Here is a 23,649-nt window from a genome sequence, read left to right on the forward strand (position 1 = left end):
TTCTTTCCAATTTGGCACTGTGCAAAACCAAATGCCAAAGACTGCACGTGATCATCTCTGCACAACCACCACAATGGGTCAGGTCGGGTTTAACCACGACTCGCTTAAATATAAACCTCCAACAATTCGTTAATATTGGTAATTGCAGTCATTAAAGTTGAGCAGATATGGGAGGATGGCGGTAAGTGAAGGTAATGATGCACAAATGATGCATTATTAATAGAGATAGATAGATAGTACTTGGGACAAGACGGAGATTGAAGTTTGCATATCATATTATCTTCACCACGTGTCCAACAGATGTGGCACTTCAGAGTTCAGACCCCCCAAAGGCAGCTTTATTCTCTGACATCGAATTTCTGTCTTGCTTTTACTTACTATTCACACTTGTTGTCTCTCTCTCTCTCTCTCTCGATTTACAATTGTTTAATGGTCCCAACATGGTAGAGATGAAATACTAGTCGTCCAAGAACCTCTTAGATCCATGTCTAGGCGTAAAAAAATAATCAAAATTAAGGGGTTTTGATTTCGCTTTATCCCCCCACATAAAATATTAGTCAATTTAATTTCCAACTTAATTCCAAGCCTAATAACTATCACACTAAAAGTCTTTGGAGAAAAATGCATGACAGATCCATAACTATACAATGTTACCTGCAACAATGTTGATTCATACATCACTAACTCATATTTATTTCAAGATTTGTGTTAAATTTTCATGTTATGTAGTGTAATAACATTATGTCCAAAGTTGCCAAATCTAGAAACCTGGCATAAAGAGTTCATTTTGGTATTTCCTCCCAAGTTTGCAATTACTAGCAACAGATATAAGCTTAGGGATGGGCATGGGACCCGAACCCGACGGGTTCCGACCCGATCGAGTTGAGTTTTTTAAAGGTGATGTTCGGTTTGGGTCGATTTAGATTGAGTTCAGATTTTATCTCAAAAAGTTAGGTAAGGATCAGATCGAGTGGAGGATATATATTTTTCGGATCGAGTAGGATCGGGTGAAGTATATAAATTTTCGGGTCGAGTCGGGTTGGCCAAAATCCGACCCATGCCCATCCCTATATAAGTTGAATGTATTAATGCTTACACTATGGCACCAATTAATTAACTTTCAAAAAGTGATAATTTTAATTGTGGATATTATTGATCAACTAATTCAAAAAGTGATAATTTATTGATCAACTAATTCAAATTAGATGTTGTATATGTTTTTTATATAATAATTTTTTCAACCTAATTTACTCCTTTCACTACGTTAAAATTTAGACTTTTAACTTTATCTTGTTTACCCTAAACCTTTTCCTTTTATAATTTTGTGTAAATACAAGATAACATATGTTCGAAGACTCTCAATCATTTAACAATAAATATTTATACACTTGCATATGCAGTGTTTGAATTTAAGACCTTAAGATATAACAACAATCGATAAATAATAATAATTTCTTAACCACTTAACTTAACCTACTAATGGGTAAAAGGGACATTCTCAACGAGGGGAAGGCATAAAACAAAGAACGATGCACATCTGTCATAAATGAAAATTCTATAATACCAATTCAGAGAAAACTAGTTTAATAAAGAATATTTGGGGAAACTAAAACAAAGGTGAATGACATGGCAAATATTATTCTTTGTTTTTCACCATTCACAGGCACAGGCACAGGCACAGGCACAGGCACAGGCACAGGCACAGGCACAGGCACAGGCACACCTAGCAAAGTCTATTAATCATCTCTGCCTGAGAATTCTTTGAAGAAAAGATACAAATTGTGGGTTTCATGGCAACCTAGTTTCTGGTCGATCAAAGTGAAGAAGTTGATCCTTACATTTGGGACAATCTTCTTCTTGCTTGGGAACCATGAAATACATCAGACAGCTCCTACAACCAGCAACGACCAACACATTATCTTTGTCTTTATCCGCCCGATGGCGGCGGTTGCTTTCGTCGTCTTCGTCTCTATCTCTTGAAGAATATGAGGGAGACGAGTCCGATGATAGCTCATCGCTGTCGTACAAGGAGTCATCGTCTTCATCGGAGTAAAAATCTCCACTGTAATCAGCTGCTGTCCTTGGATCCTCACTTGCTTTCGTTCCATTCCTCCAGTTTATGTAATAAATCTCCCCTGTCTGCCATATAACACCCCTCATCAAACAGTAACACAGAATAATCAACAAAAATCACCCAATATAATTCTTTTAAATTTCTGATTTAACAAAACAAAGAATTCTACTTTTCCGGGTTCTAAACCAACCTGTAAAAGGAGAGAGGAGAAAGAAAAGCCACGGTTTTTTTCTAAATTATTAGGGCTGTGGACTGAAAGTCTGAAACCCTAGGCTAAGCATGAGTGTGGGAGAAAGGGAGACCATGAGCAAAGCAATAAATGCAAGAAGAAAGAACCAAAAAAAGGCCATTAAAGAACAAAAACCAAAAGGAAAGAGCAAGATCTGCCATGGGGTTTCGCATTAATTGCGTTCTCAAATACGAAAATGGCCAAAAACCTGTTGTTTGTAACCATTAGCAGAGTGGGGGATATACACACACACTAACAAAAAGAAAAACGAAAGGGAGAAAAAAAAAAGCACAAACCTTTAGATCAAGGCATTGTTCGCAAAGGTAAGGAAGAGAGAGATGTGAATTGAGCTCCAAGCTAGTGCCAGAGACGGTGTTTGAAAGGTTGTTATCATCTTCTGACCTCCTCCCTATTATCCCTTCTTCAGCAGCAGCAGCCCCACCACCGTTGCTTCCGCCTCCTCTTTCGTGGTTCAGATAACAGTTTTGTAAAGATTTCTCCAGTGATTCCGTGATCGTTGCCATGTTCGGTGCTGTCATTCGATGACTCGAAATCCTATTAAAACAACGAAACGAAGATGAATTCAAACAAGCAAAAAGGGAGATGCCTGGTGATGTGGGATTATGAATGAAAACACCATGAAACAAGGAAGGGGAAAGATGGTGGTGTTGGAGAGAGATGAAGTAATTAATAACCCCGAAGGTGGAGCCCCATCTGCCACCACCAGAGAATCACTGTGGGTTTGCATTTTGTATCTCACATCTGTGTATTCTCATTACGCGCACCAGAGACGCGTAGTTTAGGGTTTGTGTAATATGTTGGGGATATTTGAATCCCAAGTTTTAATATGACTATTTCAAAACAAAATTAATATTAAAATTAAAAATAATATTGAGTGCGTGTTGGGGATAAAATTTTAGGGATAAGAATAAAAAATAAAATAAGAGTTATAGTCTAATTATTAAATAATTAATTTAAAAATTAAAAATTAAGATGCCAATATTTTAATTTGTTTAATTTTAAAATTAATAGAGATTAACACGAATTTTGTATGTATATTGAAAACCAATTTCCAAACAACAACGAAACATAGATATTTTGTTGTGAGGGTTGCGTGTATAACCTATTTAAGTAAAATGTGTGACATAATCTGTTTCATGTAAAGCTAATTTATTTATTTATTTATTTTTCATTCAGATATCTTTCATAACTATTATTATTAATTTATGAATAGATTAATTTAAACTAAATATTATAAAATTTTATTTAAAGAATATTCTCTTAATCTCATTTAAATAAAAATAGACAAATTGTAAAAAAAAACATCTACGACCATCCTCTTTTGTTGTATAATAATTTATAATAATTTTTTTTGTATGTATGCCATGGTAGTAGCACTACTATGTAAGGATAAATTACATAAATGGTCTTCCAACTATAGGATACTATTTTGTTGAGTCATCCGACTATTAAAAGTTATAATCATCAGACTATTCATATGTTTCAAACTCGTCCTTTCTGTTAAAAAATGGCAATCGTTTGAGATAGATGTTAACATGATGACTGATATATGATCAAATATTATCCCAAAATCGTTTTAGCTGTATTTTGTGGATTGAATCTCTGTTTATATTATGTTGTCGAACCAATACTTGAGACATTATGTTGGTAAGAAAGTGTTTTAATGCAATGGCAGTACTGGTAAACATTATTAAAATATAATTTTATCATATCTCACTCAACATGTTAACATAAAGCTTAAACAGATGTCGATTTTTAACGAAAAATGATGATTTTGGAATATATAAATAGTTAGGTGATCATTTTTATAATTTTTAATAGTTAGAGAACTCAACAAAACATCTTATAGTCGATGATCATTTTATAATTTTTAATAATTATGAAATTTATTAAAATAATATTTTATAGACGTTGGATCATGTGTGAACTTTATCCACTGTATAATTGGGAATATAAAATAATGAAATTGTTGTCCTGTGAGTTTCCCAAGTCATTCCCTGCACGTTAACTGACGTGATGGGTTTTCAACTTACATTTAATAGCATGGAGTGTCGGCCAATGCGTTTTGGCTAACCATATGCTTCTTTCTTTCCTACTCTAATGCTACTTAATTAGTTTAAGTAGGGATTGACCTAAAATTAAATATTGATATGGGTTAAAATATTAAATTATTTTAAAAAATACAAAGATTTTTTTAGATATTTAAACTTGAAATTTAGCATGAACGAGTTACTTTAGTGATTAAGGGGATTGTTGTTATCCTTGAGGTCTCGAGTTCAAGCACTGCATATGTAAGGGTATGAGCGTTCATTGTCAAATAGTTGAAAGTATTTGTACATATATTACCTTGTATTCACCTTAAATTTATAATAAAAAACTCAAAATTCACAATACAACCTATAATTTGTCTAATATTTAAACTTACAGTAACTTAAATTGTAATTAGACTAAAAATTTGAGAACATGTACTTATCTTTATTTAGTTCGAAGGGCATTTCATAATTCGGAGGTCTCTTACGGAAGCTGCTCTCAATCTGGTGTTGGGGGTAGCCTACTATCTTACCTCCCCTTACCCCATACATATGGGAAAAAAGAACAGCCATTTTTTTTTATTTTTACATAAACCAAAATACTATTAAATCAAAATTATATCGAATATACAAATTTCAACAAGAACCGGACCCCTTGTGCCATAATAGAGCTCCTTCCCTGAGCTTAAGTAACAGGCTCTCTTTTCCCTATATGTCAACTTAAAATGTCATACAACCAAATATGTCCAAACAAAAAAATATTTGATAAAATAAGTATTGGTGTCTCCAATGTATGAATTACATACATACAAACAAAGGATCAAAGACATGATATGTGGCGTGGGAACCTGTCGTAAATTTCAAATCATAACCTCGAGTCTTTATATTAGGGACATGAATAGCATTCTCGATCCTATAAGATCTAGCTTTTTTTTTCAAAAAAGGAAAAAAAATTCAAATTTAGATCTAAGATGAAAGATATGTTAAGAATTAAGATGATTTAAGAAAATGATATTTATATATATTTAAAGATAATTATAATAATATTTCTATATTTTTTCAATAAATTTATATTTTATCTAATAAAATCATAACCGCCGTTAAAAATCAAACCTTAAATATTAGACAAATCAAACCTTCACTTGTTTTTCACATGCATTCACTGACATCACTACTCATTACATGCACTCCCACATTGGAAATATTATAATAAATCAACTTATTTAATTATCGTCTAATTTTATAAGAATTAATTTGTTATATATAAATCTATCCTAATTCTTAAGTTGGACCAGACTTCAAAATTATAAATACTATATCAAACTGTGAGAAAGGTGCTATTATATCAAAACAATTATTGTATTTTCATTGACAAACCAGTGAAGAATTACATGGTTTATGTAGCACTTGGTTGCTGAACCGAGAAGCAAACTTCCTAACAAATTTTGACAAATATAACCGTGTAACAACATCCTAACAACCTATGGTTCTGATTGTCTGCAACCCAGCATACACCATCAACTATGGGCTTAACTACAAGCTTCTTGAATCTTCTCCATGCACACCATGCAGCATACCCTGGAGCTCGAGCAATGTTAGAGCATGATCATTGATGCTCACTAACTCATTATGCTAACACAAACTGACTTGATACATACTACATTTCCATTTCGATATTAAATCATTTTTCTTTTATCTATTAATCATTTATAGAATGATAAATGACTCGTGTTACGTATATAGTTATTAACATTAAATCTTATATTCAAATTATATTATTTATGGTGAAAGAAGGAGGGAGAAAAAACTCATCATTCTCTCTCAGTTTGTTCCATCTGTTTACAAAGTCATTATGAGAGATAGGCTCCCATGCCATGCATGATATTTACGTATACAACAATATATGCCCCATTGTTGTATTTCCCCCCTTAATCATACAATTTTCTTACTGTTTTCACTGTCCCTCGCCATCAAAACTTTCATGTAAACATCTCCATTTCCCACAATATATATCATATTATTTGGAAGTTTGGTACTAAAAGAAAATAGACGTGCGTATCACGTTATTTAAAGCAAAAACAAAGCCTGTATGTCACGTTAGCCACTTAAAAGATTATGATTAAATTAAATAATAAGATGGGGTCAAATAACGGTGATGATGAATAAGGATACTATGCATAGTGAATAATATTATAGCTATAAGATTTCGGTATCATCAAGTGATCCCCGTATGTGCAACTCTAGACCATGCACATCGAATGCAAGGTTTGCAATAGTAAAATCATCACAACATGTGGGTGTGAAATTGAGGAAAAGCTTTTCAACCTGGCGTTGGAGGCAACCTACTATCCTACCTCCCCTTACCCCATTACATATGGGAATAGGGTCAGCTATTTTTTTTAATTTCTCAAAACAAACGTGTGTATAGTAAACTAAACTAACTTTTTAATATCATATTAAACTAATATTTAGGATTTTAGGGTTCAAAATATCATCACATTGATATAATAAAAACTAAATTAAAATTTAGGGTAAATTATAAATTTTACCACTTACTTTATTTTTCATTCCTATTTTGGTCATTAAAATTTAAAACTTTTAATTTATTCTATGAAAATTTTTATTTGCTTATATTTTAGCCACTTGAGTGTTAAATCATAAATGGAAGAATAACATGACAGTCAATTGTGATGATGTGGACTATTTTTTTTACATAGAACCCATGTGTCATTTCCCCTATTATTTCTTATCTTATACCTTCAAAGATGAAACTTTTACAGTTTTGCCATTGTGTCACGTCGACACTACAACTACTATTCTATGACGTCTTCTTCAACCACTCAAGATATCGATGAACTTTTCTCATTATCTCTGAACACTCTATCAATTTAAAACTTTCCTAGATGATCACCTTAATACTCACAAAACTCACCCATAAACTCAAAATTTATGAATACTCAAACGACTTTGATCTATATTATATACCATTCGATCAATTTGGAATCAATATATACAACTTGCTTCCTCATTCTCCACCTCCCGACCATTGAAGTTTGAAAAAAGATGCTTTATCATTGAGAAATCAAACGGAATTCGAAACTAGGATTTATATATATATAAAAGAGTTTTGATATCATTTCATAATTTTCAGAAGAATAATATTCAATCACAACGAAATCAACAAAATAAGAACAAATCAAAAGTTGGTTTCGTGTTGGTCAATCGGCCTTGATTTTATGTGGTTTTGTGGGTTTCTTTTGTAAGACAATGTTATGATTATCGCATGTTTGTGGTGTACTCTTTTTCCTCCAATAGGTATTAGGGAGTTTTTTTTAATGAGGTATATGTTTTGTGTCGTACTTTTTTATGTTTCGTTCTCTTAATAACATGCAATGTACATCCATTTAAAAAAAATCAAAATTTTAGTATGTAAATTAAAAGATTAAATTTTAGCGAACAAAATAAAAAAAAAAATTGAATGATAAAATTTATAAATAATTCTAAAATTTAATATTATAATGATATCAGTTTAAAATTTTAATGATAAAATAAAGTGAATCACGTAAAGTATAAATATCTTGTTAGAATGTGCTGGTTGACTAATTTGAAAAAAGCACATTGTTGGTTGTTATACTAGAGAACGAGAGAAGGAATATTTGAATTTGATGGGGGTGGAGAGAAAAGGGAAGCAGCTTTTGAGGAGGGCTGGGTGCTGCTAGCTGCTAGCTGCAGCCATTGTTGTGAATGGGTTTATTATTAAAATCACTTCCCATAACAAACATTAACGAAGAATAGAGAAATGGGTCATCCTGTACAGTTAATTTGGGTGGCAAGCACATGCTCTTTAGCCCACGTTTTCGATTCTCGAGACATGAGGGAAACACCATCATGCATGCCTAACCACCCCCTTTCAGTTTCTGTTTAATTACTCTTACTCTAATCTTGTTTATTTGACACATTTCCACGGCATTCGCATTAGCATGCAATGTTTTTTAAACTATCTTTCTACACCTTAATCTGATTATTCCCAGCACACTGCTGACATCTGCAATTTCTAAAAGAAAAAGAAAACATTTGAGTAGCTCCGCAGGATAATGTTATAGGTAAATACATAAATGGTCATGTCTTAATTAATGGGTTAAGGTTAATTCAGATTGCTGTCATTTTTTTTAACAAAAAATAATGAATTTAGAACATATGATTAATCAGATTTTTTTTTTATAATTTCAATAATCGATGACAAAACAAAACAATGCATATAATTAGAGAATCATTTTATAAGTTTTAATAGTCGTGAAATCATTTGTATACTTTACTCTTTTATTATAAGGATAGATGTACATCGAATGATATAATCGTTAGTGGAGATTTAATGAGTTAAGAATAAAATGGAGTAAATGATTATTTGTAATTTTTCTTTTGATTTTGACAAAGAAATATCAAAATTTTTCCTAACCTCAATTCATATAAAGATAAATAGATAGTTCTAGATTTTTTCTCTTGGAGAGAAAAGATAATTTATATATTTTGTATCTTACGTGTCGCATGGTGAAATGAGATAAGAGAAAATGTCTCTATGACGGATGCCATTCGTGTAATAATAAACATATTTTATTAGTCTACTATATAATGATGAAACGACTCTTTATTTCGAGTTGTCTTGTCTATCACTTATTATATTGATGAATTATTGTTGATATATGACATGCTATGGTTAATTATAAAGAGTTATCGTTTTAGAATAGTACCTTTAGAACGAAAGATATAATACAATAGTAAATTGAGTTGAGTTATTAAATATTTTTAAGAAAATTTTCTCTCATCTACACTATGATGTGATCTTTTAAAACTATTAAAATCTAATGTAAATATAAGATGTTAAGATCATAGGATATACATGTGTGGGGAACTTGGAAGCAAATACCAGGATGTAAAATCAGGTAATCGTTCAGGTTTCAGTCGGGTACTGTCAGATTATGTCAAATCAAATACAAGTCGTATTAAGTCAATTTGATGGTTTAACTCGGTTGAGTCCGGGTCAAATCAATTTGTGTCATTTTCATGTTGATTTTATCATCATATTCAGTTCGAGTTCGGATCAAGTTAATTTCAGTCGGATCGATACCAGTTCATGTCAAAAAGATTCAGGTTCGAATCAATTAAATTCCAGGTTAATTCAAGTTTGGATGGACTTCAGGTCGGATCTCGTTCAGATCAGAACATGTCATTGACAGATAAAATTTAGGTTGGATCTTACCAAATACAGATTAACTTCAGGTCAGGTAATTTTTAGGTTAATTATTATTTTCGTCTTTCATGAACAATGAATTGTAATTTTTAATTGTATATGATTTAGAGTAAATTACAAAAAATGTAAATAATTGTGAGTCAATTCTAATGAAAATATAATTTTAAGGACTAAATTAAACAAACAAGAAATTACAAAAAAAAATAAACAACACGTGTGTATGAGAGACTAAATCAAAATATAAATAAGTATGAGTCAATTTCATATACAAATATAATTTTAAGGGCAAAATTGAACAAATTAATATTTAAATAAATTACACAACACATAGGGACCAAATTCAAATAATTGCAAAATATGAAAATAAAATTAATATAAAAATGGACTGAAATTCATTCATTTTAAAAGTTGAGGAAAAAGTTAAAACAATTTTAATATATTATATATATATAGTATATATATAATATAAGTATACTTATAAGTATACATTATACATTATAAGTATATGTATAATATATATATAAATAAGTATACATTATATTTTTGATGTCTACATTATACTTAATGAGTATATATATATATATATAATAAGTATACATTATACTTATAAATATAAGTATAAGTAAAAGTATATATGTATGATGTATATACACACACACACACACACACACATATATATATATATATATATATATATATATATATATATATATATATATATATATATATATATAAAATTAAACATAAGTGACTAAAATAAAAGATTCTAAAATTAATATTCAATTTAATAATTGTGCACATTAAATAAATAGAAAATTAAAAGTAATTAGAATGTATACATTACTAAATTGCAATGAATTGAAAAATTTAAGAAAATACTTATAATTAGAGCATGACTGAAATGAATGAAATTAAAAACTAAATTATAAAATATAAAGCCACTAATTGTTAGAGGACTGAATCCCTAATTAAATCAAAAATCTATTGGGCGCAAACATTGTGTACATACATACATATGCAAAAGTCAAATTTCCTCTATTCCCCTAAAAGATCATTTTTCCCTCTTCCTTTTTCTAAATTTCCAAAAAAAATCAAATTTTTACTAAAAAAATAACATTTATTTTAAAAAATTCTCCTACCACACATGTATTTATATATATATAAAGTATATTTATTTTAAATTAATGCTTAAATTTTAAATCTCAAGTACATTCATCTTATATATATATATATTTTAAAATGTTAAGGTAAATTATATTTAAATTATTAATTAATTAGTACATAATAATAAATTCAAATTATAAATATTTAAATTAATTTTATATAATCTAATAAAATCATGTTAAATAATAAATTATTTAATGAAATTAATTTAATGATTATAATTCAGATTTAAAATATAAGGATTATAATTAATATAAAAAGTAAATTTATTAATTTAATTATCATAACTAACCATTTGTTTTAATTTTTAAAGAGTAATCATATTAATTATCATAGTTTATTTAATTGTCAAAAAATTATCATAACTAATAATTTATTTTAGTAATCATATTAATTATCATGGTTTATTATAAATTCAAGATCTCACAATTTTATCAATTATAACTTATAAGTCAAATAAATATCAGTTCAGTTTAATAACAGGTCAGATCATTTACAAGTTGAGTCAATTATAAATCAAGTTGATAACAGGTCGGGTAATATCAGTTATTTAAAGGTTAATATCGGGTTTGATTTCATATCGGGTTTGATTTCATACCAGGTCAGATGCAGGTCGGGTTCAGTTATCACATTATTAGGTTCAATTCGGGTTCATGTTGTTCTCAGGTTGGGTGCATGTAGTAAATTTCCAAGTCGAACTCGGGTTCAAGTCAACACCAGTTCTGACTCGAACCGATTTCGGATTCCACCACCACGGGTCATAAACAGTTTTGACTCAAATTGGTTTCAATCAGTTTTACAGGTCGGATAAATGTTTTACATCCCTAGCAAATAGTGAAACAGAAGGAAGCAAAGAGGGGATGTGATGGGGTTTTAGGGGCTGTTTGTTTGCCTCTTAATGGAACCATTCAGCGCTGAATGTTGAACCATTCAACATTCAGTGCGTTTGTTTCGCAAATGATTCAGTGCTGACTGATTTAGCAAAACAGTGCTGAATGATTCAGCACAGAAGTACATTCTGAATGATTCAGAGCCATTACCAAACAACATGTCACATTCAAAGCTAATTCATATAGAGCCTTTGAATCATTCAACATTTGAATCATTCTGAAGTAAACAAACAGCCCCTTATTGTTAGTCTGGTTTTAAACATTCCAATTGTAGCTTTAAACTATGTTGGGATAGGTAGACATTCCCCATAAACCTCTCATTAGGTCTTAAAAAGGACCTTTTTGTGACATTCTAAAAAGTAAAAACCTCTACACACTCATTTTCTCCTTGGAACATGCCCTAAAGGTGTCCTGGCTGGATATTTAATTCCCCCATTACAAAACAGGCGGATCAAACTGACTGACTGACCACCATCTCTTTCTTTATCTCCCATCATCCTCCTCTTGCTGGCTGCTGCGCAACTATTTCATTCTCCACAATCTTCCAAACCAAGAGAATTCATGGAAAGTGAGATTCACAATGTTTATTCTCCTTGTCGTACTCTGATATGCTCACAATGAAACATAAGACGACAGCGTTTCGCCTCTGGTTAATGGTTCTCGCCCATGGCTTATGTTGAGAACTTGACATCAAGAGTAATCCGGGGAATCGTTATCTTCTTAATCATCTGCTTCTTCTCCTTCTTTTTTCTCGCTATAGTTCACAAAAGGTGTTTGGGATTTTTTCTGGTTATCAGATATGACCATGGTTCCTGCCGAAAAACTTTCCAAACAACATCATCTTCCTCACGACGGCGGTTTTTATGGTTTTGATTGCGGTAGAAGTTACACGGAGAGTTTGGGTCTTATGAGAAGTGTTCACGGGCATGACTATCAAAACGAAGCTTACTTAGTAGTATCTGATCTAGTAGTTGCTAATTCCATGGCTGAAGATGAATCGAGGACTAACAGTGATAACAATAATCAAGAACAAGAAGAACGAGATAAAGGTTGGCTCCAACTCAGTATAGGGGGTCAGACTCAGGCAACAAGAACATACGATGAATATTATCACAACAAGAACGGACGAGGAGGGTCGACGTTGACGGAGCTCGGTCTATTACCCGGTGGTGGCTCACAGTCACCAGAAGCAAGGCCATTAGCCCCTTTTTTTCGCATGCCCGAGTTTCGACCTCCACCACGTCCAACGGTTATCAATAGTTTTAGTACTTTATTCCTTCAACAACACCAGCAAGGAAGTAGCTCCATGATCCCTCATCATGGGGAGATTAACCGGGCATTTAAGCCGATCGCACCGAGTTCTTCTTCTTCTTCGTTGGCGCCCTATTTTGTCAGACCATTTCAGGTGCAATCAATGGATGTTGCCGGGCCGAGCTCAGAAGTTAGAATCATCGATCCTCCTAGAAGGCTCCATTCTGGCATTTGGTTTATGCTACAAGCATCACACAATCAGTAAGTACAAAACAATGTAAGGGTATTCAAAAGTATACCATGAAACTCACTTGGTAGCTTTCTTTTTCATTTCAGAGCAAAAGAACCATTCTTGCCTCAAATACCAAAGAGCTATCTGAGAATGAAGTAATTAAATTCAATTATTCCTGTGTTTATTCACGTTCTACTTTCGTGTTCATGGCGGTTCATCTTTTGTTTTTGTTTTGATTGTCATTAAGGGATGGGAAGATGACAGTGCGGTTAATAATGAAGTATCTGGCTAACAAGCTCAGACTGGATAGCGAATCAGAGGTATGTCAAACGCAACTCCATCTTCCATTTTTGTTGCAATTCTCGCCTGCTTTAGAGTAGCAAAAAAACATGAAACTAACTCATCGTTTTATCCCGTTAAACTGATTAGTTCATGGATTACAGAACTTGGTTGGTGTTAGGGACATGACAGAAACATTGGAACTAACACTTCCTGTTTTTCATCTTTACATGTCTGATAACATCATGTAGTGTAGGTGGCAAGTATATGTCTTTGGTACCCATTTTAGCCCTTATTTAAGATTGTTCCAATGTTTCCCTAACCAAGATAACTAGCAAGAAAGATTTGCTTTATGTTACATAATATGAATTATTATGAGGCATTAGTCGGCGTGAACGTAAGATTTTATGTTATAGGTGAATTTCTAAATTTTTTAAGAGAAATGAAAATAAATTATCAATAAAAATATAAAAAATCTAAAACATACGATAATTTGAAATTTTCAGGAGGCGATTTCCCAGGTCCATCCATGGGCATTTGGAACACATATAAGCTCTTGTTATTTAGTTTATTTATCATCTCGTGTACTTGATAGCAGAGACGAGAATCTTTGAGACAACATATTAATTATTTAGACTAAAATAATTGTTTCTTTCCTTGCACTTCATGCCAAGTTTGAGATCATGACAGTATCTTGTTTTTTATATTTGAAAAATCATAATAAAAACACACCTAATCTCAAACACATCATAACATGTATATTTAGGTGTTTTTATATGATTATAGAACTTTCACATTATAGTTAATAGGTCAAGTCAGGGCAACTCGGGTGCCATTGAGACGGCAAGCAAACTACTGGCATAAGATTTTCCATCATAGCTAGGGTTTTGTTTTGATTCTATGCCGCAGTGGAAAATATCCAACGATTAGCATTATCAGCGATTTTAGCGTAGATGTAGGACTATCTGCCTTCTCTCTCTCTCTTCGATGATGAGCAAGATTTCTCAATGAATAAATCATTCTTGCTACGACTTCCATCAATGGTTTTTGTCCCACAAATTTACTACTCTTTTACACCTTTTTGCTCTCATGATCATTGCCCATAATCTAGAGAGAAGCGTATATATATATATATATATATATATGGCTAAGGGTATGTTTGTTTGGCTGTAATTGATTTTTTGGAAAATAAATTACTGGAACTGGAAAATAAATTACTGAAATTTGAATTCTAGAAAATGAATTACATTTCTGGAAAATGTTTTCTGTAAAATGAATTACATTTTTCTGAAAAACATCTGGAAAACGTTTTATGATATTTGGAAGATGTTATTTAAACCTTTTGTTCCACTAGTTGAAGAGTTTTTTTTAAATTATTTATTACAAATATTAAATATAATAAATAATATTATTTATCATAAAACTTAATATTATTATTTTAAAATATTAAAATAATTTATTTATTATTAAATATTATTTTTATAATTTTATTAAAAAAATAATAATTTTTGTATATTTTAGTGAAATAAAATATCATAAATTATATTAATTATTTATTAAAGTAACAGTGTTATATTATATTTTAAAAAATATTAATTAGTATATTTTAAATATCTTTATTAAAATATTATTAAAATATATAAATAATATTATTCATTATTAAATATATAAAAAATTTTATTATATATTATTAAAATATAATATAATATCTTATATTATATTATTATAATATAATTGATTATTTTATATAATATTAAAAATATAATATTATATTATTATAAATATTAATAAATAAATAAATAATATTTTGATAAAAAGGATATTAAAATATTTTATTAATATTAAATTCATAAAATAAAATTATTTTGAGTATTTATTCTTTGAAGTAAAAAGTTCGGAAAATGACTTACGGAAAATGAATCCGTAAGTCATTTTACAGAAAACACAAAAGAAATTTTATTACTAGGAAAATGAATTACATTCCGAAAAACCAATTACGTGAAACAAACACGGGAAAACATTTTCCAAAAAACGAATTACGTTAAACAAACACGGGAATTTAGGGAAAACCAATTTTGTAATTCCAATTACGGCAAACAAACACACCCTAATTTTCATCTACCTACAAATTTGAATATTATAAATACGAAAAGATAATATTATAGGTTCTTTATCTTATTCAAAAATTTAATCTGATCTAATCATGAATATAATTGAGCTCTAAAATACTTGAAGGAATGCAATAATAATCACTATATTATATGGTAGCTAGGAAGGCAAAAGAGAGGTGTCATAGTGCACTATGCATTGAGATAAAAACAATCTCATCTTTTGATTTGTATCTCGTCCTTAGTTGACTTCTTGTAAAAAGTTAGAGTGCTGGACTTTTTACCCAAATATCACCTAAACAAAATTTAGTTCTCGATTTGCATACTAATTCCTAAATTAGCACCCTTTTTTTAGTAAAGATGACACATCTTTAAAGATTGGATCATGAGTTACTCAAATTTCTCATTATTTAAATATTATTTTTTATATGTTTAAATACAGTCATGTAAACATGCAACTCATCGAGAGATTAAAGAGAATGCTAATCCACAACCGTCACAGTCATTTTGGCCCAACCTATGACTAAACCCTTGTGACCATATAATCATGATTGCTAAAGACGTGATCTATTCGAGTGTGCGTCTGACGTGATACTCTTTTATCTAGGGATGGCAAACGAGTGGAGCGAGTGTGGATATCCATTCTCCTATCCCATCCTCATACCCACTTAATATTTTGGTATCTACCATCTACCCACCACCTACGATAGGTAAAAATTTTAAATCCACATCCACCCACGTGAGTACATTCTCAAATCCACCCCCACACCCACTACCCAACTGGATACTCACCACTCATCTCGTACCCGCTTATACCCTCTCATACCCACCTGACAGCAACCTCACAGATTATATAAGCAACAAAACATAAAACAAACATGTTCGCATAATAAAATGTTTATACCCTAAAATTTGGTTAAATTACAAGTAGATTTACAGAATAGTATCTAAAATTATAATAAATTCATAATGGTCTAAAACTTATATGGTAGGTAGTTAGTGGGCGGGTGGATGTAGGGTAGGCGAATGCTGGGCAGATAAGGTCTTAGATTCATCACCTATCCGCTACCTATGGCAGATATGACTTTTTACATTCACACCCGCCCACTACCCACTAAACGTATACCCATTTCTGCCCCAATTGAAACGAGTGTGATGCGAAATTCACGAAATTGTACCCTTCTGCCATCTTACTTTTACCCAATGTGAAAAAAATATATCAATCCAAAAAATAAGCTTAAACCGGTGTTGGTTTCGAAAATAAGTTTTATCAAGGGGTTATTTTTGGTTAAAAAAAGGCTAAAGGCTTTGAAAATAAGCACGATGTAAAATCAAATCTAGGATCAAAAAAATCACACGTGGACCCCGTCATTCTCAAAAACCCTCCGTCTTCTTCGTTATCTCTTCCCTCTCGTCACGCTTTCGTTTCTTTCAGCTCAGCATCCGGAGAGATAATTGTAGGCCCTCTTCTTTTCCTTTATGCTCATAGATTGTGCTTAAACATGGCCATAAAAATAACCTTAAGTGCACCACTTTGATGGAATAATATTTTGTAAAAAGACCTATCAATAACACCAACCCCACATATTTTACGTCGGGGTAAAGCAATGCATGAGGGGCTGATTTCCACAACAGGATCATTGCCCTAGTTGTTGAAAAGGAACAGACAGATAAGAACCCCTCCATGAAATGACTTCTTTATTTGTTGGTTTAGGGTTTGCATGCAGCATTAAATATTAGTATTTTATAAAATTATATTTGAGAACTTCTCATTTGATGTTTTTGAAAGAATCTCTCTTATGTTTAAATGAGATGAGGTCAAAATTAAAAATTTTAACCTTTTTAACATTATATTGAAGGGAAACAAAAGAGACTAGGAATAAAGAAAAAGATACACCAGAATCAACTACGAGGGATATTGACCATTAATTTAGAATTAGGGTTTTATTTTGCAAGAAAGATACGTGAGCAAGACGTGCATGATATATGATTGGTAGACGTGCGTGAGATGAGATTAGTGTCTATGACGTATATTTGGGTAGGTTTTATATTTTAGTTTAATTGCATTATATAAATAGTTTTATAATATAAAAGTAAGTATTTCAGTTATATATATATATATATATATATATATATATATATATATATATATATATATATATATATATTATTTTAGATATTTAAAAAAGTATTTGAAATAATTATCTAGCATTTCATTATCTTACTATTTCAAGATCGAACCGTCATTATTCATAGAAAATTTACCATCCAATGAATATATGAAATGTGATCTAATTCTTCTGTCGTTGAATTTTATTATCAATTATCTCATTCTCTTGTCTCCTCATTTGTAAGGACCCAATTACATTCTTCTCTTTGTGAGAGAGTAATATAAGATCTGAGGCATTTGATTTATTCTTTATGAGTTCTTTAGTTCTTTGTTCTTGTTGCTTATCTTGGTGGTCAGGAGTAGCCACCTTCGTGTTAGTACTTCCACACGATAGTCTGACCTTATGACTCGGAGTAGCCACATTAGTGTTTATTTTATTGATAAATGAGACATCACAAATTATACATCATTATTTTATTGATAGCTAAAGAAAGAAATTTATAGGTTATTTATTTTTGCAATGGTGAGGTAACACTTAATGACGATAAGGTTAAAACTTTCTTTTAGAAATTAAGTATTCTAAAAATTTTAAATGATAATTAAAAAATTAAAATACAGATAATACGTTAAATAAGGATTAAATAATAGATTCTTTTAACGAATTTTATCAATTTAATTATTTAATTAAATAAAAGTATATACATATAAATTAGAAATATATAATTTAAATAATTATTTTTCATTTATATTGATTAGTAAAATAAGAGTATAAAGCAACAATGATTTTGGCTTGCAAGTGAACTAACTCTAGGTGGGTCCCGTAATGATTATTTCGGGCAGTTTAAGATCGTGGAATTAACGGGCAGGCTCGAGCGTGCTTGACCGCTTAGTCTCATTTGGCAAAATTTTCAGGATAAACTAGGAGTTTTAAACTCACTTGATTATATTTAAATAATTATTTTGATTAATAAACTTTTAAAAATTATAAAATAATCATTTAATTTTATTAAAATGTTATGAAATAATTATTAAATTTATCAAAATTTTATATTTATTATAAACAGTATAGCAATCATTTTATAATAATTTAATAGATTTAATAAGATATGTTATATTTTATCTATTTTTTATTATTGAAATTAAAATTATAATTTTATGAGTTAAGATATAATTTACCACTCTATTACGTTATAATTTTACGTTTTCATGATTAAACTATAGTTGTTAATTTTAAGAGATGAAAGTATAATTATGTTATAAATTAACTTACAATTTTATTACATTTAGAGGGACTTATGTACAAATGAAGTGGGGATTTGTGTATATGAAAACTTGTTGTGGTTGCAGATAGAGATAAGATGCAGAGGGCATCAGCTTGAACCATTGCTGACGTTGCAGCATGTAAGAGATCAAATATGGAGTTCAACTTCAAGACAAGCTCACTCTTTGCTTCCAGATTATACTTCAACGCCGCCTGATATTAACCATAATAATAACAATGTCATGATTCTGCATTATGGTAGGAGCTAGGGCTTCAAATATTCAAAAACACCCGCACTATCCTTATTTTTTTCATAATTTAATTGCTTCTTTTCTATATATATAATTGTGATGAATGAATGAATTCTTATATGGAAACTCTCCCCTTTTCCTTTTATTTTTATCCTCACCGTCTTCGTCTTATCGGTGGTGGTTTTAGATATTGAATGAAGGATCTAACATGTTCATGAACATGTTATAGTCAAAAAAAAAAAAACAAAACACCCACACACATTGTGAAAATGAGTGGCATCTTTGAAAAAAGGAAATAAAATCTCCTGGTGCTGAAAGCAACGAGATACATGCAACGTTGCCATTCGTATAGCCACTAGAATAAAGTTGAAAAGGCTCACAAATATGAGCCACAAGACTTTGCATGTGCAGCACTATATACAAAGTATATGTATATGTTCATAAATAGATAGACAGACGGTAGGATCCAACAAGTATTTCATGATGAAAAACACATGCAAAATTGGAGGTATGGGGCAAATCATGAACATATTCGGGTTTGTGTTGTTGCTGTTGAGCGTGTCGATGGTGGAGCAAACAGAGGCGAAAGGTTACGAGATGCCACCCAACTGTGGTCACCTCGAGTGTGCTCCGTACAGAGTTATTCAAAGCCGGCCGGAGTTTGAGATAAGAAGTTATTCGAAGGCTATATGGGTGGCTACTTCCCCCATCACCTCTTCCTCCTACAAGGATGCTGTTTCCAAAGGCTTCAAAATGTAAGGACACTAACAACGTATATATATTTGTTGTTTGACATTAATTATATATCTTCTTTTAATTTGGGTTTTTTGTTTTCCTTGGCTAGCCTCCTTGCTTACATTCGGGGCAACAATGAGGAAGCAGTGAAAATGAATATGACAGCACCAGTTCTGGTAAACATACATCCGACCACTGGAGGTCTCCACAACTTAACCTACGTTGTTCACTTCTACATGCCTCAAATATTCCAAAGAAACCCTCCCAGATCGGCCGAAGCACAGCCGGTGGAGCTGCCTCCGAACAAATTTGCAGCAGTGAGGAGATTTGGGGGCTTCATGGATGATTCCAATATCTCTGCGCAAATATCAGCCCTGAAGAAAAGCATCAAAGGCACTTCTTGGGAATCGAATAAACGCAGTGGCAGCCGCTCTATGCAGTACAGTGCTGCTGGTTACAACTCTCCCTTCGAATACGAGAATCGTGTGAATGAAGTGATGTTATGGTTCGATTAGCTTTCATTAATCCTAGACAAAAGGATATGTTTCCCGAAGCTATAAAAATATTTTCTTGTTTCCCACGCATTCCTCTTACTTGCAATTGACATCAAGATTACAAAGCTTCATTGCTTCAAAAATGAACGCGGTACAAGTTCAGAACACCGTTACCAACTTTGCAAACTGATCAAAAATGTTATATCAATAAACAAAAAGCATTACCAAACAGAATCCAGAGAATCCTCTAGTTAACACAAATAACCCAAAGTTCAACAACATAACCAAAAAAAAAAACCCAGCGACATTTGAAGAAGAAAACTTTAGAACTCCAAGTTACCAACAAACAAAACTTAGCTAATCAACAGAAAGCTGTCGCCGCTTGTAACGAACCATCACTTTTCCTTTCACACCAACCACCATAGCATTCCAGTCAATCTCTGGAAACGGTGACACAAGCTCCAATTCAAAGTTCCTTAACAAATGGCTCCATATGGCCTTTATCTGAAGGTAAGCAAACGGTTCACCGAGGCAACCGTGCCTTCCACCTCCAAAGGAAATATATGAGAAAGCCCCAGCTGCCTTGTCTTCTTCCCTCCCAACAGAGAATCTATCGGGATCATATGTGTCTGGATCCTTGTAAATGTGAGGAAGCCTGTTGGCAAATGCCGGTGATGTTGCAACAATGTGACCCTTTGGGATGTCGTATTCTTTTCCATCTCGGGTTTTTACACTAAAATCACTGTGTGAGCTACGCAAAAGCATAATCAGTGGAGGATGAAGTCTCAGAGCTTCTTTAATGCACCGATACAAGGTGTCCATCTCAGACAAGATATCATGATCAACCTTGCTTCCATGCTTTTGCATTAGTTGGTTCTGCTCCTCGAGCACAGCAGATAGGAACTCCTTGTGACGAAGAAGATAAGCACCGGTCCACGTAGAGGTGATAGAACTGGTATGCTGTCCGGCAAAGAGAGCAGCAATGAGTAAGCCGGTTACTTCAGCCTCGGTAGTTGGGCGACCATCTTTATACTTAGATTCAATGAAACATTGCAACATGTCATTCTCTGACTTGCCAGCACATTTGCGGGAAGCTATGATATTTGCAAAGATATCAGCAAGCTTCTTTCGAGCTCGGTCACGACGGCGATGAGCAGGGATAGGCAAGTAAGGGAATATAACACTGATGGGGAGCATTCCGTTGTCAAGATCATGGAAGAGTGCAGAAACATCATCAAAAAGTTTATCGCGCACTTCTCGACCCAAGAGACACCTACTAGCAGTCAAGATGATGAGATGCTCCAATTCATACTTAAGGTCCACCTCACCACTATCCCCCCATTTTAAGAAGTAGTCCTGCCCAATTCTATAATGATTAAACCAAGAAATCAAATCTATATAGAGTTACAACATTATGAACTTATGTAACAGTGAAACCAAACAAGGAGCCTTGAATTTAGTGAAAAAGACGATAAAATTTTCTATTCACTAGCATGTCATTCAACCTCCCAAACCAAATGTACCAATGTTGATTATCCTTTACTTCCTTTTTATTCATCAAAATAATATGGAGAGTAAATCATTAACACCGACCCACCGAAGCCCATTATTTTTCATTCATAAACGAAAGAAGAGCAGGAAGATCCACAACAACATGAAACTCGATGCTTGAGTTGATTTTAAAGAAAGCAATATCAACATTCACAATAGAAGTATTAGCAATGTGCAAATGATACTTCAATCTTCAGATATGCACAGTGGACTCCTAAGAAGTCTACCCAATATCGCAAGCAAGCATAATCAAGAACGAAATAAACAATATACTTTTATTCAACCGAGTTGGTCCATTAATCATCCACCAAATGCAAAATCTATCCATGTTGGTTCATTATCCATTGACATAGTATCAAAGTGTAACATAATATAAACCAAGTTCGTAGCAGATCACTCACCTCAGCTTCTGTAACCATCTGATCAACATAACCCTTAAGTTTGTTAACTCTAAGGGCTTCGGTAAAGAATCGGAATTGCTCTTGCCTTATCGTGTAATCCACATCAAAAACCACACCGGGTCCAAAGGTTGGCACATTGAACTGATAAACTTCCTGTTGGCTGAGGTCTGATTCTGAAGCCTTAAAAAAGTGTGCTGAAACTTCAGGCCCAATCAAGAAAGTTATCTTCTTGTTACACAAGTTCAAAGTGAAAACACTGCCGAGCTTCGGGTACTCCTCCCGGAGCATCACAACAGGGCCTTTCATGAATCGAAGCAGCCCACCGATTAGCGGCCAGGTTTTGACTACCGGTGGCAGACGTTTCCTAGATCTAGGCATTATGAGGAAAGATATGAGCTTGGCCACTACTAGAGTGGCTACGATAAGAATACCCATGTTCAAAAGCTTATCGTTCACTTCCATGGCGGCTCCGATTTGATAATTTCCTATCAATTATCAGTTAAAAGTTAAAAAAGTGAAAATTATGAAACTTGAGAAGAATCTTTAATGAACACTCTTATTGAGTGACTGAACTCCAGCATTGAGCATTTCAATAATCAAAAGGGAATTAAAAAAAACCAATCGTTGTTAAAGAAAATGGGGAAATTTGCTCTGGTTTTATACTAATATATTCTGCTATACAAAATGTTTTCTTTTTGCAGGAAATCAACAGAAAAATATATGACGGAAAGCCCAAAGAGAACATCAACAAAAGAAATATAGATTAATAATCCCACTAATAATGTAAAAAGGGAAGAGTGATTACCTGATCTGAGATGCAATTGTAGACAGAAACGAAAGGAAAGTCACATGAACTATAAGACAAACACCAACTGAGAGAATCGCCACGGAAAAGAAATATCCAAATTATAAATAGTTAAAGCAATGGTGTCGTGGGTGGGGAAGAGCGATTGCTCGTATCATTTTGTTTTTTTTAGGCTTATTATACAAATTGGTACCTGAAATTGACAAGTTTTCTCATATTGGTACCCGGATTCTTTTTCTCAAATTTAAATGAAGATTTCATTAAATATTATATGTCACAATTTGATTGGTTGTTGAAATTCCAGATCAGCACCAAGTACCGATTTGAGAATTCTTACCAAGTTTAGGTACTGAATTTGAGGTAAAACAATATTTAGATGATAATTTGAGAAAGGTATCCAAGTCCTAGCACCTATTAATAGAATAAATCCTTTTTTATTTGCATCGTCTTTTGTTTTCTTTTTAGGATTATTCTAAAAACTGGTACCTAAACTTGGAACCCTTTTTCAAATTAGT

General features: G+C 32.2%; 4 protein-coding genes across 4 annotated transcripts; 2 read left to right on the forward strand and 2 right to left on the reverse strand.

Annotated features, from left to right (window-relative positions):
* Positions 1 to 1,712: 1,712 nt before the first annotated feature.
* On the reverse strand, positions 1,713 to 3,101 carry LOC120204417. The gene is made up of 2 exons (XM_039204538.1): positions 2,600 to 3,101; positions 1,713 to 2,139 (listed from the first exon to the last, which is right to left on the reverse strand). The coding sequence occupies exons 1-2, from the start codon at positions 2,840 to 2,842 to the stop codon at positions 1,789 to 1,791; spliced, it is 594 nt and encodes a 197-aa protein (XP_039060469.1). The 5' UTR covers positions 2,843 to 3,101; the 3' UTR covers positions 1,713 to 1,788.
* A 9,021-nt stretch (positions 3,102 to 12,122) lies between these two features.
* Positions 12,123 to 19,253, forward strand: LOC120204323 (protein LAX PANICLE 2-like). Its single transcript, XM_039204448.1, has 4 exons — positions 12,123 to 13,168; positions 13,244 to 13,294; positions 13,387 to 13,459; positions 18,984 to 19,253. The coding sequence occupies exons 1-4, from the start codon at positions 12,456 to 12,458 to the stop codon at positions 19,164 to 19,166; spliced, it is 1,020 nt and encodes a 339-aa protein (XP_039060379.1). The 5' UTR covers positions 12,123 to 12,455; the 3' UTR covers positions 19,167 to 19,253.
* Positions 19,254 to 19,586: 333 nt separating this feature from the next.
* Positions 19,587 to 20,461, forward strand: LOC120204705 (heme-binding protein 2-like). The gene is made up of 2 exons (XM_039204765.1): positions 19,587 to 19,903; positions 19,993 to 20,461. Exons 1-2 carry the CDS (start codon positions 19,629 to 19,631, stop codon positions 20,396 to 20,398), a joined length of 681 nt encoding a protein of 226 aa, XP_039060696.1. The 5' UTR covers positions 19,587 to 19,628; the 3' UTR covers positions 20,399 to 20,461.
* Positions 20,462 to 20,552: 91 nt separating this feature from the next.
* LOC120204605 (sterol 14-demethylase) lies at positions 20,553 to 23,242 on the reverse strand. Its single transcript, XM_039204702.1, has 3 exons — positions 23,135 to 23,242; positions 22,330 to 22,814; positions 20,553 to 21,733 (listed from the first exon to the last, which is right to left on the reverse strand). The coding sequence occupies exons 2-3, from the start codon at positions 22,789 to 22,791 to the stop codon at positions 20,735 to 20,737; spliced, it is 1,461 nt and encodes a 486-aa protein (XP_039060633.1). The 5' UTR covers positions 22,792 to 22,814; positions 23,135 to 23,242; the 3' UTR covers positions 20,553 to 20,734.
* Positions 23,243 to 23,649: the final 407 nt, after the last annotated feature.

The sequence above is a fragment of the Hibiscus syriacus genome, unplaced genomic scaffold (assembly GCF_006381635.1).
Source record: "Hibiscus syriacus cultivar Baekdansim isolate YM2019G1 unplaced genomic scaffold, ASM638163v2 tig00000002_pilon, whole genome shotgun sequence".
Taxonomy (NCBI): domain Eukaryota; kingdom Viridiplantae; phylum Streptophyta; class Magnoliopsida; order Malvales; family Malvaceae; genus Hibiscus; species Hibiscus syriacus.